Here is an 18,612-nt window from a genome sequence, read left to right on the forward strand (position 1 = left end):
TCGCAGGCCAGGCCGTCATGAGAATACGGCATCGACTGTAGAGGTTTGAAAGTGTATGGTGTGAAGTGGCAAATAGCAACCTGCGTCAAGGGCCAGCGAGCTAGAGACTTGAAGAACTAGAAACGGAAAGCACTCTCTGTTTCGGGACGTCCTCCTTCTGCGCTCTCCCGAGTCGGGTTAAGGAAGGAATGCACGGTAGGCACCCGGTCGCTCATCCGTGCAGCTCCGTTCCCGCGACTGTGCTCTACTACGCCTAGGGGAGGCACGCCTGCAGCGACCACAGCACCCGAATGCACTGGGAATGGTGCCCTTTCCCCCCTGTAGGACTGCTGACAGCAGCCCACTGCAAGCGCTGGGACCTGCGGGGGCTTCTGGCCGGCTACCCGTGCTCGCACTGTTCTGGTCACGCACCGCACCGCACCGCACCGCTCCTCAGCTCGGGCCCGGATCTGCTTGGATATCCCGACTCCAAAGACCAGACCAGGTGCTCATCACCTTGCTTTGACGCGCCGTCTAGGCCCTCACGGGCTGGGATCTCACCTGCCATCTGCATTACAGCTCTTACCGACTGTATCCATGGCGAATGGTGTCACTCACCGGAACCTTGCGCAGGCCTGTCTCCCCGCAAGTTGTCGTTAATGTCCAGACTGCCTGACCTTGGATGGTCGGTTATGTGGCCAAACAGCCGGTGTGTGGAAGCTCCCCTTCCCTTCGAGTCATCTCTCGGCGCCCCTACGGCTCAGCATGACACAGAACCATGCCCTCATCTTGACCACGACTCAGGTGTGGGCATGGCTGTGCAACAACCTTCCTCGGACAAAAGATTACGACACGGCGATGGCATCAACAAGCGATGGACAGGTCCGCCTCCTTCGCCGCCCTGCCAGCGCCAGCTTGTGCAAAGGCGCATCAGCCCCTTGAGCTAGGTACGACATTTCTAGCGCGCGGCCTCCACCGTGGCACCCTCGCAGACTCCTTGGAGCATAGGGCCAGGAGACCCAATCCCTATCGCGGCCAAAACCAGGTGGGCGCGGGACCCGCCGGCCCAATCCCGCCAGGTTGGTGTCCCAATCCTCGCGATGCTGGGCCAAGCCCTCCGAGGGAGGCTTCGGAGGGAGATAGGGAGTGGCCTAAGTTGGTGGACAAGGCGCCGCCACGACGGCAGGATAGGTCGGCGCGGTGCGCTCCCTCGCCGGCCCTGCGCCTGCAGACGCCCGGGGTGCATTCCTAGTGAAAACACTCGGGTAGCCTTGTCGTTGGCAAGGGCTGTGGGCGGGCCAGGGCGGACAGGGGTTGAAAGCAGGGATGAGCTCGACGACGAGCCTCCAGCTTGGGACCTGGAACCCAAGTTTCCCAAGGTACCTGGCCAGAGCGTCGCGCCCGGACTGCTGAGGACTACTGTGTACCCTCCCGCCGGTACCCAGAGCGTGGAGCCGCTGCGACTCTGCCCTTGAGGAGACCTTGGGCTAGAGCTCTCCTGGGTACTCCCTGTACCGAAGCCCTCGCCGCGATGGCGGATGTGATCTCCTCCCCCGGCCACGGTCTGTGGTTGGGATCCAGGGGTCTGATTGCTCTCCTCCACCCCAGTTCACTCGGGTGCGAACCCACACGCCATCTCGCAGACCGTCATGACGGGGCCAGATGACTGCCGGTGTTTCCAAGGCCCAGGCTGGCTGTGTGCTGTGTGTAGCTCCGGCGTCCGCAACGCGTACATGTCTTTCATTCTTTTACCCTCCCACGCCCCTCCCATCCTCCATGACTGTTTTCCCTTCCGACCAAAGACCTCCTTCGTCTACTTCATCCTTAAGAGGGCAGTTTTAAGTGAGCTTTGTCTCACCATTGCGGTACCCTTCTCGCTTGCCCAGGACCACTTGACATCCATCAGCGCCTATTCAAAAGACGACTCGAATCCACCACTCTCAACCACCTCCGATCACCCACGACATCTTCACTCTTTTTGTCTCTTTGATATCGTCCAACGCCTTGCTCTCACCAAGTCATTCTTTGCTTGAAGTTGTCAGGATCCAATCCGCCACTCGTTCAATCTCCATCGACGCTTCATAGACCAAACAGGTCTCGACCAAGACGGTCACACGCGGGACTGAACCCTCATTCCAACCACCACCACCAGACTACCTCCCACATTCCACACAAGTAGCCCATGATGGAGAACATGGGTTCCTACCATCAGCCCCAATGGTCTGGCTGGGGCTACCACGGTGCCGCCAACCAATACCCCAGATATTCTCAGCAGCTGCCCAGTTATGCCGCTTACCTCCCGGAGTCGATGGAGCTGTACAATGCCCACCAAGGTCACCTCCTCCATCATCACCAGATGTCTAGGACAACTGAGACAAAGCCTCGCCTCTCCAAGGAAGAGGTTGAGATCCTCGAGGCCGAGTTCCAGAAGAACCACAAGCCCAACAGCAGCACCAAGAAGGCCCTGGCCGAGTCCATGAGAGTCGACAATGCCCGCATCAACGTTTGTTACTTCAGTCCTTCCAACAAGATCCATTCATGGCTAACGTGATGACAGAACTGGTTCCAGAACCGGCGAGCACGGGAAAAGAAGGAGAAGAACATCCGTGAATATGCTGCCAAGCAGAAGATGGAGAAGGAGAAGGCTGCCAACGAAGCGGGTGTCTACTCTGACGATGAACGGCGGTGCGATCGAGTTGTCTCGAGCGCCCCCTTCCCCGTGCAACATGCTGTCAAGGCTGGACCTACAGACCTGTCCACACCAGAGCAGGACAGCGAGACCGACGCCAGTCAGTCGGATTTCGGTGCTAGCTCGCCCCTGGGTGTTTCGGCCAAGGCGACTCCCGAACCTGTCTCGGCCTCTAGCTATGGTCAGTATCCTCAACTGATTGTGCCTAACGAGGAGGATGAGCCCACCCCTTGCTTGCCACAGCAGTGTTTCCCCGTCCCAAGCAGACTATCTGCATCTCCTGTGCAGGAGCAGTATCTGTATACCAACAACAGTCTTGCTGTCAACGAGGCAGCCCAGCCCATGGCGCCGCTGAAGCCGTCGCCCGCCATGGACATTGCCTCTCGACGAAACCGACGACCCCCTCAGCTTGCTATAAATGCTTCTCGCAGCTACTCGGCATGTGCCCCTAGAACTGGGGTGGACATGGGAAGAAGGGCAGACGTCGGTAACTCTATTCGTCGTGTTGCTTCGGCCACAGGAGTTGGTCGCATCAGCAAGCCCTCAGGTGGACCTCGAAGCCCATACTTTGACCGCAACCCCGACATGCTCCTGCAGCTCAACCGCTCTCCCAACTTTATAGGGACCACAACGATCGCACCGCCCACTCCCAACACACCTGTTGTCACAACTCAGCAAGGATTGTGCGAGGCCACTCCCTCTAGCACGGTGGCATATGAGGAGAAGTATCCGATGGATCTCGCCCTTCACGACCCAACTCTTCGAACACCGCCCACCACACCTGGCGTCATGGACAACCTCTACAACACCGACTCAGCATACGAAGTTGCAGTATCAGACGAGCCCCTGGCTACTCCTGGACTGGGTGGTTTCCCCAACGACTTTGACATGCCCGGAGCATCAGGCCAAGTGCCCAACTACCTTTCCAACAACTGTTCTAGTCAGCCTCAGACACCTTCCTATGGTGCCCAGATGGGACCCGCCTACTTTGGCTACGCTGGTGGCAACGCCGAGTACAACTGGTCCGACGATGCTTCTGCCTCGGCACACTCCTCGCCAGGCCAGCAGAATGTGCAGTTCATGAACATGACGCCATCGAGCTTCACATAACGAGCCGAAGAAGCAACCATCTCCTTTACCCACCTACCTCAAACATACGTACACGAACGCACACGTCACATATCATCAGCGGACTGTGATTTTATCAATTTTTGCATTATAGCGATATCCATTCATGTTTCTCGATGGGAGATTGTACAATACGGACTGGGTGTTCCTTGTCTAGCTTCCATATCAATCGATGATGGCCATTGTTGCTGCTATCGACCCCCATCCACTTTCTATTTGTCTCTGTCTTTCTGGTATTTCACGAATGAACATAAAAAGGCATCATACCCTAATGTAATGGGAGGACGGTACAGGTCGGCGCTCTGGGTTGAACATAGGGGAGCATAACGGGGTGACTTAGGAAGCTTTGTGGAAAAACATTTCATGAGAGGATGCGACAGAGATAGAGCGCCAGCTCACAAGTTGGAGGAGACGGTAGGCGGAGGCAGCCTCGTCAAGTCTCAACTGGAGAGTAACGACATACGGATGCCAGGACTGTTAGAGGGCCAGCAGCCAGGAGAATAGAGCCCAAAAAAAATACAAATCCAATCAAGACAAAACGTTTCTAAAGCTAAAAAGAATCCATGTGACCTCATCTACAATGATCCACCGGTGATGTCACGGAAGGTAACATGATCACCGGATCGTTCATCGGGGGAGAGACTTGTGGTGCGATCCCCCTAACGTTGACTCGGAGCCACCAACAGGAGACAGAGTCGAGGTTAAATGGAAAACAAACAACGGCAGTCAGGTCCAACTGCGACGGCGCGAGAATTCGGGGCAAGCCTCAAACTCTACGATTATCGTGGTGGTGCAGCACATTCCTTTCCCATCAGATAGCCCATCCCAAACAGGAACGGGAGGAGAACCCGGGTAGGCGGGCGACAGTCGATAAAGTCTAATGAGGATGAATTGGAAGCGGGTGTCGCAACGCCCGCCCGTCGTCGTACAGGCCGGGGACACGGTCACACTCCGAACGGGATAAACCGAGCGAGTGGAGGGGGGTACCGGGAATCTCGGTGACCCACCCCGGACAAGGCCCCACCCTAACAGCCAAGTTTCTTGGTCCTGCAATGGGTAGGGAAGGGAAGGGGAGGGATGGATGGAGCCGCGGGGGATCGACACTGCAAGTGCTGGGGATTGTGCCGGATCGATCAAGGGCGGTTGAGATTACCGATCGAGGGTAACTGTGGGTGCAATAAACGAGATTTGGCTAAGTCGCGTCAGAAACATTTTTCTATTTCTTGGCCAGGCTGAGCTGACAGACAAACCGGTTTCGCCCCTTCCCTTGGAGATGCACATCACGCAACAAGCCACTTGCATTGCTCGGCTTTCAAAGGTGTTTGTTTGTCATCTTGAAAAGAAAAAACTCTGATGGCACACCGAACGATGATCAAAAACGGCCTTCAGTTAGAGAGATACACTTTGGAGGCTGACGGTTTTTCTTCCCTTTCTACATACAAAGGCTGCCCTGGATGGGCATCGCCCAACTAACGCAAGGGACGGCCAACTTTGCTGAAGCTGCCCTTGCAGCAACGCGTGGGGCTCTGGGTGAGCCAACCAGAACGGGAGGACTCAAAGGGCTGTGGCTATAAGCTATCCAGCTAGCACGACAATGTGGATATCATGAGGACCATGAAGTCTCCAGGCCGGGATTGTGGGCGAACGGGTATCCCGATGGAGATTGATGTTCTTGGCAGATTGGTGTGTGATGAACAAGTCTTGGGAGTGTGCTGGTAACTGGCTCTTGAGCGAACCAATCGCGAAAACTCGTCAAGCTCCCGAACTGGATTCTTGAACTCTCTTTATTACCCAAGTGGGCGGTTTTTCATCTATTACTCCCTCATTACTGGTTCAACTAAAGAGCACGAATGCTGGAAGGCCTTGGACCAAGTGTTTCCATGCCAAGATGGACACCTGGGGTCTGACGCGGAGCTGAGTGTATATGGACGTTGAACCAGTATCCCGTCATGTCATAGAATGAAGATGCTTGCCCTAGAAAGGAGCTTCGACCTACTAATAGAAACCCTTTATCTTGTCTCAGTTTGAAATTGGATAGGTAGGTAGGCAGGCTGTCATTGTTTCGGTTTGAGCTGCGCCAGGACTGTCAAAAGGCGTGTCCTAGACATCCATTGACAGGGCTTTGCAGGGATGGCCTTTGCATATTGTTCACTGACAGGTCTAGTAATAAATATGCATGAAAATAACATGCACTAGAAATCGCATGATTCCAAGTTTGAGAATGTTTATCCATGTCTTGATTCACTTGTTCAGCGTCGATGTGGTCTACAGCGTCTGGGCGCTTAGGTAGTCTTTAGCGGGCTTCAGTGGTTGTAGAGCCTATCGTGGGCGACCTGTCAACTGTAGCCGCCCGGACGCGGTGCGACTGGACGCGACTGTAGGCAACCGAAAACACGGGCACCTGCCAAACCCGACGTCACCGCCCAAAATCCCGCCCGCTCCGCTCCGCTCGTGGCACAACCGCGCACGCGCCAGAGAAACCACTTTAACTCACCAGCTCACGACAGCATCCCTTTATCATAACAACAGCAGCTTTCTCGGTCTCGCGGTCGCGCTTGTATATTCTAACGCATTCTTTGAGCTCTACATACTTTCAAATGGCCCGCGTCGAATGATTACACTGCCATTTCCATGTCCTCTTCCGCCCTCGTTGGCACAGACGCGTCGTCGCGTCCGCCGCGGTCGAGGATTTTGACGCCAAGCTCCGAGGGTAGCTCGAATCAGAAAGATGAGCTCCGTTCTCCTGAGCAGCGCAAGAGGAAGAGGGCCGACTCTGTCACCATGGAGCATCTTTTAAAGCCCTCAATTGCTCTCAAGGTACGTGTCCCAAGTGTTTGTTTTCGCTAATACTCGGGTACCTGCTGTGTACACAGACATGCTGATCGTCATCGACAGCCACATCCCCCAAACCTGCACATTCAACCTCGCGTCCTCCACCCGTTGATGGTCCTACCTCGCCAGCATCTTCCGTTATCATGTATCGATATTCATGCTTCCAACATCGATCTATCTTCGCACCGATTCTATGAGGCCCATGTGAAAATCCTCGACCTGGAGAGCCGCATGGGCTCTGTCCCAGTGGTCCTCCTTGCTAGGAAGGAGTCTAGCCGCGCTGTCTACGCCCTTGAACGACAGGAGAATGGATTATACGTTGTATTCAGATTGGGATCTTGGGTAAATTTGGAAGAATTGGCCAAGGACGCCTCCGCCGTTTGCCACGAGCGCCTGCGGCCACCCGTCAAACTCGAATCCCAAGGCCAAGCCGCGTCCTCGGCCATCACGACGCCACAACTACACAAGGACCAAAAGATGAAACGGGCTGCCATTGAAGCTATTCAGTCCCTTGTTCGAAAGAGGCCAAGGTCACAATCTGTTTCGACATTGGCAGAATCTGAGAGGCATGATGGAAAATCAGATGCTGCCGTTCCCATGGAAACGAAGCTGCCATCACCAATTCTTATGAAAGAAGAACTCGCGGCGACACCAACCGATAACACCAAGCAGGCAGTGCCTTCAGCCTCGATCAACCCCGAGGAACCGCCCCCACAGCAAACTGCCGATGAGATTTTTGATGCTCTCAGAACGCAGTACTTTGACGCGTTGTACAAGTCCATGGTGCGAGCACTTAGTTTTCAGCCTCGGTCTATAGCTAACGTGTCTAGGGCTCGCTCGCCTACTTTGCCAAAGGACCACTCTCCCGGGCTCGTTCTGCTTTCCACCTCGATCTCGAGTCTAGCTTGGACATGGGCGATCTGATCGAGTTCCTCAAGGGTCTAGTCCTGACCACGGTACAAATCGACAAGAAGTACCGCGACACTATCCCTGAACTCATCGCCAAACTGAAGACGGTCATTGATAGCTCTGACGAAGGACGCAAGAGGAAGCGTCGAGCCAAGAAGATGAAGATTGGCAAGTCCGGCCTCTATCCACACGAGGACGAGCATATCAGAAAGTGGTGGGCGGCAAACAAGCCTGAGCTGAAAGAGGACGAGTTCGATGTGCCCATTCAGCAGATAAAGTCGCTCACTTCGATGCTACGCACCCGAGAAACCCAGCTTCAGATGATCCTCATCCTCGAGATCTTGGCATTGACCCCATTAAAACCTGTCGAGGATGCTGAAGATAGCCAATTGCCACCCTTGCCTGGTGCTACGGAGTCCCAAAACGATATGGCACCTCCTCCTGCGAAGAAGCGGAACAAGCACAATCTTCCTGTTCTAGTAGATGTGCATGCCGATCGCTTGACCATCTGGCAGTCCACCGCCTCTGACGAGCAGTTGCTTCTCGAGGATTCTCAGGTTTCTCAGGCTCAGGATGGTCAGCCTCAACAGAAGGTCTCGTCGGAGCCTCTCAAAGACTTTTGCGTGGATATTATTGTGCCATTGTAAGTTTATTAACATCGTGATCTTGGGGTATACCGTGTCTAACTTCAGCAGCTTCTCCCACCGACTTCCCGAGCTGTGTGACTCGATCAATCGAAAATTGGGCGGTCCTGTCATCGTAAAGCCTTCCAAGTCCAGGTCCTTGAAGCGATCGTCGAGTAAGCGCGATCAGAGACCAGGCGCAGTCACCAAGCGTCCTACACCTGGTAAGCCAACAAGAACGCTGCAAAGAGCGCTCTCAACAGAGCAACAGTCTCGACGAAGTGTGTCCAGAGGGCCCAGCAACATGATTGCTCTTATGCGTTCCGCAACGTCCACATCTCTACCAGGAATCAAGCGGGAAGCGAGCGACTCTGCAGCAATCAAGTCAGCACTGAAGACTGAGCCTGATCTCTTGAACAGGAGAGGAGGGTTACTCTCCCGGAGCAGCAGCATGTCCAACCTGCAGGATGCAAGAGCCAGCAAGAAGGCCCAAGTCGAAGCAGAGCTGAAGGATGCCATCTCTTCTTTGAGGAAACCCAACCGTGAGGTTGTTGGTAAGGCGTTGGCTGAAGCAGCAGAACGCCGAGCGAATGTCAGCCTTTCGGCAAAGAGTAAGCCTACAACTACCTTGTTATTCTATTGGGACGTGCTAACAATTTCTAGAAGTCAGAAAGCCTGCCCGGGGCTCCCTTGGCGCTTCGGTCGTCAAAGCTACGCCAGCAAACAACCGGTTCAGGGACGTATTTGCATCAAAGTCTGAGACAGTGGATGTCCCCATGATGGGCACTGAGGAGGTCATTCCCCCTTCTAGTATGCCCTCTATGATTCCGTCCACGGGCCTACGTGCAGGTCACCGAGACGCCTTCCGCCGAAGCCCAACCCCAGACTTTGAAAGAATTGGGGATACACCAACAAAAGGTGGCTCAAACTTTCTGCGCCGACCTACCAAAGAGGAGGATGTCTTGCCGTTCCCGCCCTCATCGCCGCTAATGGAGAGGAGGAATGTATCAGCAGCAGATCTTTTCGCACCCAGAGAACAAAAGCGAAGGGTCAGTTTTACACCATCGAGAGACGAAGGAATATTGGCTACGCCCGTAAAGGCTACGTCAAAGAGCATCAACAACGTCGAGGATCAGAACATTGCGCCCGCAAAGCCAATGTCGATTTACCAGCAATTGGGATGGGACGATGACATGGATGACCTGTTATGAGTTCTTTATGGAGCATGCTACAGCGGTGTTTTCATTCAGCGCATACGATATAAAGGCCCAAGGGATATAGCATTAGATGGCGTTAGGCTTGTGGCAAGATTCCGGTATGGATAACGACATTTGAGATATGACATGCATCATACCAGCATGGTAGTCAAAGACAGAGACTTGTACATTATTTCCAGTATCTCATGCTGCAGCTGGTTCTACAAGCATGGTAGGCAGGTCTCTAATATCGACGTGCTCATTTGATCCCAAATCTACCACACGAATTGCTTCCAAGCCCACAACGCCCTCCTGCAGAGCAAGGAACTGAAGCTCGACAACGTGACAAGCGCCTGGTGCAAGCGGTCCGACTCGAGTATCGGCGCTGAGGCATACGACATCGGTGGACTCGACAAGGGCATTCTTTTGCAGTGCATGTAACACATTCTCATCAGTGACGGCATCCGCAATGTCCTTCTCGCCACGTCGTCGGCCCCCAACCGAAGGAGGACGTGTCATACGTAGCTCAGTTCTTCGACGCTTGGGAACTGCGACCAGGGCGAGCTTGCGTGGGGGTAGCGGGTTCTTCTCCGTGACACGGTTGACAACGTAGACGGTCCAGGAGAAGACTTCGCCGGGATGTACGGGTTCGGACGGACCAGTGAAGGTCATGGTGATGCCGAGCTCTGGAACTGGGATATCTGTGTTGGCCGTAGCAGCCTCTAGAGCAGGCAAGGCATCCGGGCGAATGATGGATGGAGACTTGAGGTGTTGCACAGCTTGGCCGGTGATGGAGAGCTGCGAGGGGCGATGGGAGCGGACGATGCCCGTCCCAGTCGTGGACGTGCCGTAGCCAGGATTGACAGGGAGAGTAAAGTCAATATGCGTTGTCCATGTCATGGTCAGGCGAGGAGTGCAGCGGCCAGGGATAACTTGGGCGGTGGCTGAGATGGAGATATCTAGGTCTCGCATGGGATTCTTTGGTGAAACGTCGTACTCTCGGGGAGCAATACGATAGAAGAATGTGATATGGTCGTGAGACACACAGCTGAGCGGTAGTTCCATGCCCGCGTCCTCATTGAGACTCTCGACAGTGGCATCATGGATAGACAAGTCGATCTTGTCTAATGAGATCTCACACTCGAAATGAGCTGTAAAGTCAACCTCGAGCAGAGCAATCAAAGCAGCGCTGGTTGGTGCCGTGGTTGGCCGCGAAAAGCGAATGCGGGTATGCACAACGGGAAAGATCTTGTGCTCAACCTGAGGTAGCGCGCGGATATGCTTGGTGAGGTCCTGAGAGCCCGTAACGGGCGCAACCCTGGACACCCGGAGGGCAGAGAGGCGAGGCTTGGCACCGCCGAGGGCGACGTCGTTTCCAAAGGACTCGAGGAGGTTGAAGCCCGAGGGAACTCCGCTCTGGAGATAGCCGCTCCCTCGCCCGACGAGATCGGCTGAGACATCGGGTTTGAGGCTTGCGGAGGCGGTGAAAATGATGGATGGCGTAGAGACACGTGCACGAGGCCGGCCTAGAAAGACGGGTAGTTTCCACGCAGCGTAGACATGTTTAACAGTCGGCTTGGTCTCGTCATCGCTCTCTTCATCGTCGTCATCCTCATCTTCATCGTCGTCGTCGTCTTCCTCCTCATCTTCATCAACGATGATGAAGGGGTCGTTGATGTCGGGAACTGTGCCTGAGAAGATGGTCTCCGATACAGAATTATCCCGACCATGGGTCTTGCTATTGACCACCTGAGCCTCAACTGATATCACTAGCCGGCTGAGGTGAGACCGGAGTGATGCTTCATCCTTCCATGGTGTTCTCAAGAGAAGAAGTACATCAACCGTTTCATCTAGTTGCAAGAGTTAGTGACATAGTGTCTAAGACCAGAGGTACAACGAATAGCTCACCAAAGAACAAAGAGTCCCGACGCTCTAGTGAGTCGAGTATTGACTTGCCCGGCTCAAGATCTCTGAAAGCCGACTCCAAATCCAGACTAGTCTCTGAAGGTATAAGGTATGTCAGTTGCGATTGCTCCGCAAAGTCAGTGGTGGGATCAGAAATGAGTTTGGTGCCAAAGTTGGTGAGAGAGTCAGCCTCGAACTCTGGCTCCGGGGTTGCTTCCGAGTCGGACATAGTGGCGGCGAGGGGCCGGGTGAGACTTTTTGCAACTGACTGAAAGATTCAACCAAATATTGAACTTCTAGTATTTTGCCTCCTTCTCGAATTACACCTTTCCACTCCGTTCGTCGGACCAGCCGTGTAAGTCAAGACGTTGGTTACACCCCCTTTGTTGTTACATAGACCGACGTGGTCCTCAAGATAAGTTGATTAGGTAATCGCTCAAGCTCAACGTCTGGTCCGTGCACCAAAAAGTTGTGGCTCCAGCAAACAACCTCCAATTTCGACAATCGCGACTCACATCCCAACACCATTGCCATCGCTCTTGACGGCGGGAGAAGCTTGGCGCACAGTCGCTTCACTCAAGACGCGTCGCATTTTTCGCATCTATCCGATCATCGCTTTATCCCTCTTGCGCGACGTCGCCCTAGCCTCACGATGAACGGTTACGGCTCTCCCTACGGCCAGCCTGCCTCGGCTTGGCAAGAGCACCATACCCCCGATGGACGAGCCTACTACTACAATGCGACTACCAAGGTTACTCAATGGACCAAGCCTGAGGATATGATGAGCTCGGCCGAGGTTAGACTGGCCATTCTGTTCTATGTTGTGCGCTGTCATGCTAACATGTTTCAAGCGCGCCCTTGCGAACCAACCCTGGAAGGAGTACACGGCGGAGGGAGGTCGAAAGTACTGGTATAACACTGAGACGAAACAGAGCTCATGGGAAATGCCCGACGTTTATAAGAACGCGCTCGGTGCAACGAGCAAGCCCGCGACCCCAGCTTCCGCGACTCCCTACACGCCTCCCGCCAGCGCCGGTGCCGGTGGTCCTGGCGGATACTCGCACGGTTCCTACGATCAGCATCGCGACCAGCGCGACGTCTATCCCGAGTCCCGGCAGATCACGTACGGAAACGACCCCAAGGTCCAGGCTTTTGTCCCCGCCACGAATGACCCCGAATATGCCACGGCCGAGGAGGCTGAGGCTGCCTTCACCAAGCTCCTGCGACGAAGTGGGGTCCAGCCAGACTGGACCTGGGAGCAGGGTATCCGAGCAACTGCCCGAGATCCTCAGTTCCGCGCCATCAAGGATCCCAAGGATCGCAAGGCCGCGTTCGATAAGTATTGTCAGGACATGGTCATTCAGGACAAGGAGCGCGCCAAGGAAAGGCTAGCGAAGCTCCGGGCTGACTTCGAGACTATGCTTAAGAGGCATCCCGAGATCGTTCACTACACCCGCTGGAAGACTGCCCGCCCCATCATCGAAGGCGAGACCATTTTCCGTTCTACCAGCGACGAGGGCGAGCGCCGTCAGTTGTTTGAAGAGTACATCATCGGGCTCAAGAAGGCGCACGCCGAGGAGCAGACATCCCTGAGGAAGAACGCTATGGACGGACTCATTGATCTTTTGCCCAAGCTCAACCTGGAACCGTACACTCGCTGGGCTGATGCTCAAGGTATCATCTCATCCACCCCGCCCTTTCAGAATGACGAGAAGTACCAGGCTCTCACCAAGTTTGACATCTTGACTGCCTTTCAAAACCATATGAAGGCTCTGGAGCGCAAGTTCAACGATACCAAACAGGAGGAGAAGAACAAGAAGTTTCGCAAGGAGCGTAAGGCGCGAGATGCATTCAAGGCCCTCCTCGGTGAGCTTCGTCGAGATGGCAAGATCAATGCCGGCACGAAATGGAGCCAGATCTTCCCCCATATTGAGAAAGACGAACGATACATCAACATGCTTGGCCAAGCTGGCTCAACTCCTCAGGAGCTTTTCTGGGATATTGTCGAAGACGAAGAGCGCGGTTTGCGCGTACCCAGGAATGACGTGCTTGACGTTTTGGAAGTGAGTAATCGACGAATTCTCCCATCATGCCGTTCTAACAACTTTCAGGACAAGCGGTTTGATCTCACGCCTACGAGCGATTTTGACGAGTTCCTCTCCATCATGAATGATGATCGACGGACTGCTAACATTGAACCCGATATTCTCAAACTCATTTTTGATCGGGTCAGTATACCTGCCTATCTGTTACTGTATCCAGACTAACAAGCAGTAGCTGCGCGAGAAACGCTCATCTAAGCGGGACGACGATCGCCAGTCTGAGCGCCATCAACGTAGAGCCGTTGACGATCTGCGCGCGTACATGAAGCGCATGGAACCACCCATCACTTCGAATGACACGTATGACAAGGTACGACCTCGACTTCTCAAATCAGACGAGTTCCAGGCCATTACTTCCGAGGACGCTCGACGAAGCGCCTTTGACAAGCACATCCGACGACTACGTGAAAAGGAAGAGGAAGCAGACCGAAGCTACCGTCGGCGCGATCGCATGTCCAGCGAGCGGGACTTGCACCGTCGCGAGAGGGACCGATCCAGAGGTGAGCGATCTCATCGAAGCGGTGGACGTGGTTCTCGACGTAGTCGCAGTCCGGAGCCAGATGCCTACGAAGCGGACAGACGCAAGGCCATTGCTGAGCGAGAGCGTAACCACCGGAAATCGACCATGGCAGAAGGCCTTTTGGGATCTGACCGAGGTCGCCTGTCGCCGCCGCCACGCCGCGAACGGGAACGGGAGCGCGACCGTGAGCGAGACCGAGACCGAGACTACGACCGTCACTCTCGCTCGCGTCGCGATGACGATGGCCACTACGAGCGTGAGCGAAGAGACCGGGAAGACGAGCGCGAGAGGCTGTATCGCCGACGTATTGACCGAGGTTCGTATGATGAGCTTCCTTATGATGAACGCCCATCAGGTTCTCGACGCCGACGTCCTGATGACGAAGACGACTACACTCGCCGCGACTCGCGAGACTCCAAGGTACGAAGGTTCCACTGAACAGCTAGAAGGCATTGATAGTTAACACGAATTACAGCGATTGAGAAGAGATCGATCACGGGAACGTACTCCACCGCGTGCTGAGCCGCGTGCTGAAGAACGTCCTCGCAAAAAGACACCTCCACCCCCATCCAAGGACGTCCATTCCGGAAGCGAGGAGGGCGAGATTGAGGAGGATTAAAGTAAACACGCGGCTTGATCCTCTCATACAGTTGATGGCTGGCATGCACCTGCACTCATTCCTAGTACGTACCGGCACCGTCAATCCCCCGGCACGTCTGTATGTTGGGCGAGATGACTCTCGAGTACAGGCTTGCGGCTTCTCGTCGCCATGGCCGCCCGGTGCCGCAGCGGTGGAAACAGATGGCGACCACGTTGCTCCCCCACAAGCACAAGCACAATTCTTGTCTGGCCAGTATGTGTCTCTCCCAATCATCCTCTTTTTCCTTCTCCTTCTTTTAGGTCTTTTGGTCTGTGAGTTTATATGCGTAAAAACACCTATGGGTAGTGGCGGAGTTGCTTGGATGGAACGATAGATGATAGGGTTCAGGTAGTGATAGTTAGTCAGGACATTAAGACTTGTCATTATTTCATGCAAGGGCTCCCTCTTTGACGATCCAATTTTCTGTTGTGATTGTGATGTATGGTAAAACTAACTGACAGCCATCTTTCTTCTGGGGTTGTTTCCCGCGAGGTAGGAAACCCAAGACGGCAGTGATCCTACTTGATCCGTTGTCCCTCAGTCTACGAAGCAGTCCGGACTCGCCCTTGCTGTGTACTCATCAAGGTGTCCTCAATCAAGGACCTTGTAGAGTCAGACAAGACGTATAAGAAACGACAAGTACAAAAAGATCAAAAACAAAACTTCTCTCCGGCGAGACCGGCTCTTCTTCGTAGGACCAGACAACAGGGGATACGCTGCCGTCGCCGTCGTTATCCATCAGGATCGTCATCCTCGCCGACGCCGTGGTCGTCGTCTATTCCCAAAACCCGAACATGCCCGCCCCCGCGCTGCTTTTTCCCATTTCCGTTTTGAACGCCCCAAACGCCGGGAGATGCACCATCAAGGGGAGGAAAGATCTCCTTGTTAACGCCCTTTAGCTCTGATCGGGATTCTCCTCGAGGAAGAACTGTACATGTTGGTTAGTTGTCATGTGCAAGATATTAGTGGTGGGGGTTGACTCACGTAGTTGCCACCCAACTTCTGCTCCTGGTCGAGCTGAGATCCGTTCTTGTTGATACGAGGTCGGTAGTTGGTAGGATCACGACGGAAGGTGACGTCGAGGTTCTTCAAGAAGGTGTTGCAGCCGGTGAGGAGGGACTCGGGCTTGTTGGCATGAGAGTTGATACCGGGCTGACCGTCAAAGACAATGACACGGTCGGCGAGATAGGTAGCCATGATGAAATCGTGCTCGACGATGAAGGCCGTCTTCTTGGAGTGCATGATGTATCGCTTGATGACTCGCGAGGCAATGATACGCTGCTCGGAATCGAGGTAGGCAGAAGGCTCGTCGATCAGGTAGATATCAGCGGGGATACCGAGGGCCAGGACAATGGCGACACGCTGCAATTCACCACCGGACAGGTTCTTGACTTCCTGGTCAATAAAGTCGTCGAGCTTGAGGGGCTTGACGACATCGGTCTGAAACTGAGGAGACAGGAAGGCCTGCTTGATCTTCTTGAAGAAGAGCTGGCGAACAGTACCATCGAACTTGGGGGTGATGGTCTGGGGCTTCATGCTGATTCTCATCTCAGGCACCGACTTCTTGCTGTCGGGCTTGAGGGCACCGGCCAAGAGACGGCAGAAGGTGGTCTTTCCGGTACCATTCTCACCCATCATGACGATAATCTCCGAGTCGGTGAAATCACCAGCGTCAATGTTGAGCTTGAAGTTTCCAAGAGTCTTCTCCATCTTGGGGTAGGTGAAGGCGCGGGACTTGTCAATGGCAAACTCGTCGGTACCCTCGGCGACACGGAAAGTCAGGGACTCGTCACGGAATCGCAAGTTCTCAGTGGGGATGTGACCATCAAGGAAGATGTTGATACCCTCACGGACCGAGTAGGGCAGAGTAACGACACCGTAAACAGCGGGGCGACCGTACAAGACGCAGATGTAGTCGGAGAGGTAGTCGAGAACAGACAGATCGTGCTCGACGACAATGACGTAGTCGTCATCTCGGAGGAGAGAGCGAATGATCGAGGCAGCAGCCAGTCGCTGCTTGACATCGAGGTAGGAAGAAGGCTCGTCGAACATGTAGACATCGGCCTTCTGAACAGCAACAGTTCCGATGGCAAAACGCTGAAGCTCACCACCAGAGAGGAGGTTGACATCTCGGTCCATGATGTGGTTCAGCTCCAGGACATTGGCGACCTCTTCCATGTTGCCCAGCGAGGCACGGCTCTCGATCAGGAATCGCACGCTCTTCTTGGGGCCCCTGACAGCCTTGGGGATCTGGTCCACATACTGGGGCTTGACGACGGCCTTGAGGTCATCCTCCAGAAGCTTGGTGAAGTAGTCTATTTGCGGGGTCAGCAAGAAACAACAACGGAAACGTTTGCGCCGTTACATACTCTGCAGCTCGGAGCCACGGAAGTGCTTGATGACGTCCTCCCAGTCGGGGGGGTTGTCGTGTCGGCCCAAGTTGGGCTTAAGCTTGCCGCTCAGAATCTTGAGAGCGGTACTCTTGCCAATACCGTTGGTTCCGACAAGACCCAGGACCTGTCCCGGTCGGGGCATCGGCAGGCGATGCAACTTGAAGCTGTTGGGGCCATAACGGTGGGTGACCTGGCTCTCGAGGTTGGTGGGCAGGTTGATGATGGTGATGGCGTCGAAGGGGCACTTCTTGGGGCAGATACCACAACCGATGCAGAGCGACTCGGAGATGAAGGCGAGGCGAGACTCGGGAGTGACTTCGATACAGAGCTTTCCGCTACGGACGACGGGACACGACTTTTTGCACTCTTGACGACATTTTCGCGGGCGACACTAAAAGGAGGGGTCAGAATTTCTTTGGCGGGGCAAAAAGCGTGTTTGGCTTGAGGGAGGCGATCGCGGACGGACCTTGTCGCTATTGACGATGGCGATACTGTTGGATTGGCATGTCAGTCACTGTGATCTTGTCCCTTATATCGAATATTCCTCCTCATCCAGCCGCACATACCGTGTGAGCTTGTCCGACATTGTTGCGACTGACGAAGAACACGAAAAACTTTCAGTCCAAGTTCAAGTTGGTGGGGGGTGGATTTTTTTTGTGTGTGTGGGAGAAAGTGGGACAAGCAAGGTCGAGCTCGAGCTCCAGAGACGGAGAAGACGGGGGGATCTCTCGCGCGCAGGAGACGATGGCACGCTGGCACTATTCGAGATTCCTTTACGGACAGCGAAGGATAAAGAAGAAGGAGAAAAGATCACAGGTCAACCGACGGGAGTTCCAGGTTCGTGTGGTGGTAATCCGTGCCCTGTGAGTCGTCCAGGGCTGTGGGTCTTGGGAGCCGATTTTGTGTGGGAGGCGCCGGCGGTTGCTTCGCCCTGGCAAGGGGGCTACTACAGTGGATGAGTTGGGCTCCAGCTACCTATGACGTTGCCCAAGGGTTGAGGTGGACAAGGGATACCTGCGAACACCCGTGCATCAGCATCCGTCCTGGCCGAGTTGGAGATGGATGTATTCGATTTTTTCTATGGTGTCTATTTGTCGTGTTGCTCCGACAGTTGCTTACTGCTTACTTGAACTAACTTAGGTTGATGATCAGAATAGTGACTCAATCCAGTAGCAAAGCTTGTTAGGCCGGACCACATCGAGTCTGTAAGAGAGGAATTAAGCATTTAAAACCGACCCTGCAACGTCCCTCGACCGTAAACGAGGGTATTAATTAATTATTGATCATGTGTATGACGAATATGTCATTGAAAAAGTAGAATCTACTGGCATGCTTGACTTGACTCGGGTGCGCTCGTTGTTTAACTCTAGGGTTGCATGCACATGGGCGTAAGAAGTCGCATCTCACGTGTTGAGCATGTCAGGAGAACCAGGCAATATGAACCACGTGATCAATGCCGACCGCATATTTGTATGTAGCTATCGATACCTTAGTAGAATGCGAGAAGGGGCTTGAAAATCAGGCGAGGTGATGAGGCACATTGCTGATGACTTCCTGGGCTCGGAGAACGACGCCAGCAACACTGAAACAGACAGATCACTACATTCTGGGCCAGTCAGGCCTTCCCCATAAACATAGGTAAAAGCCAATCACTGTAAACTTCCCCGGGGCGGGCAGTGACCACGCCGAAGTGCTC

The 18,612-nt window shown here is 54.2% G+C and overlaps 5 protein-coding genes across 5 annotated transcripts; 3 read left to right on the forward strand and 2 right to left on the reverse strand.

Annotated features, from left to right (window-relative positions):
• Positions 1-2,164: 2,164 nt before the first annotated feature.
• On the forward strand, positions 2,165-3,778 carry NCS57_00591900 (Homeobox domain-containing protein; the record flags this gene model as incomplete). Its single annotated transcript, XM_053055825.1, has 2 exons — positions 2,165-2,482; positions 2,537-3,778. The coding sequence occupies 2 exons, from the start codon at positions 2,165-2,167 to the stop codon at positions 3,776-3,778; spliced, it is 1,560 nt and encodes a 519-aa protein (XP_052914780.1).
• A 2,649-nt stretch (positions 3,779-6,427) lies between these two features.
• Positions 6,428-9,371, forward strand: NCS57_00592000 (SLD3 domain-containing protein; the record flags this gene model as incomplete). Its single annotated transcript, XM_053055826.1, has 5 exons — positions 6,428-6,613; positions 6,692-7,411; positions 7,459-8,180; positions 8,233-8,771; positions 8,824-9,371. The coding sequence occupies 5 exons, from the start codon at positions 6,428-6,430 to the stop codon at positions 9,369-9,371; spliced, it is 2,715 nt and encodes a 904-aa protein (XP_052914781.1).
• Positions 9,372-9,560: 189 nt separating this feature from the next.
• On the reverse strand, positions 9,561-11,490 carry NCS57_00592100 (uncharacterized protein; the record flags this gene model as incomplete). Its single annotated transcript, XM_053055827.1, has 2 exons — positions 9,561-11,206; positions 11,265-11,490. 2 exons carry the CDS (start codon positions 11,488-11,490, stop codon positions 9,561-9,563), a joined length of 1,872 nt encoding a protein of 623 aa, XP_052914782.1.
• Positions 11,491-11,757: 267 nt separating this feature from the next.
• On the forward strand, positions 11,758-14,502 carry NCS57_00592200 (uncharacterized protein; the record flags this gene model as incomplete). Its single annotated transcript, XM_053055828.1, has 5 exons — positions 11,758-12,057; positions 12,113-13,324; positions 13,373-13,489; positions 13,539-14,303; positions 14,359-14,502. The coding sequence occupies exons 1-5, from the start codon at positions 11,914-11,916 to the stop codon at positions 14,500-14,502; spliced, it is 2,382 nt and encodes a 793-aa protein (XP_052914783.1). The 5' UTR covers positions 11,758-11,913.
• A 916-nt stretch (positions 14,503-15,418) lies between these two features.
• NCS57_00592300 (Translation initiation factor RLI1) lies at positions 15,419-17,502 on the reverse strand (the record flags this gene model as incomplete). Its single annotated transcript, XM_053055829.1, has 5 exons — positions 15,419-15,451; positions 15,508-16,838; positions 16,893-17,307; positions 17,383-17,407; positions 17,483-17,502. The coding sequence occupies 5 exons, from the start codon at positions 17,500-17,502 to the stop codon at positions 15,419-15,421; spliced, it is 1,824 nt and encodes a 607-aa protein (XP_052914784.1).
• Between the last annotated feature and the right edge of the window lie 1,110 nt (positions 17,503-18,612).

This window comes from Fusarium keratoplasticum, chromosome 4, assembly GCF_025433545.1.
Source record: "Fusarium keratoplasticum isolate Fu6.1 chromosome 4, whole genome shotgun sequence".
Taxonomy (NCBI): Eukaryota; Fungi; Ascomycota; class Sordariomycetes; order Hypocreales; family Nectriaceae; genus Fusarium; species Fusarium keratoplasticum.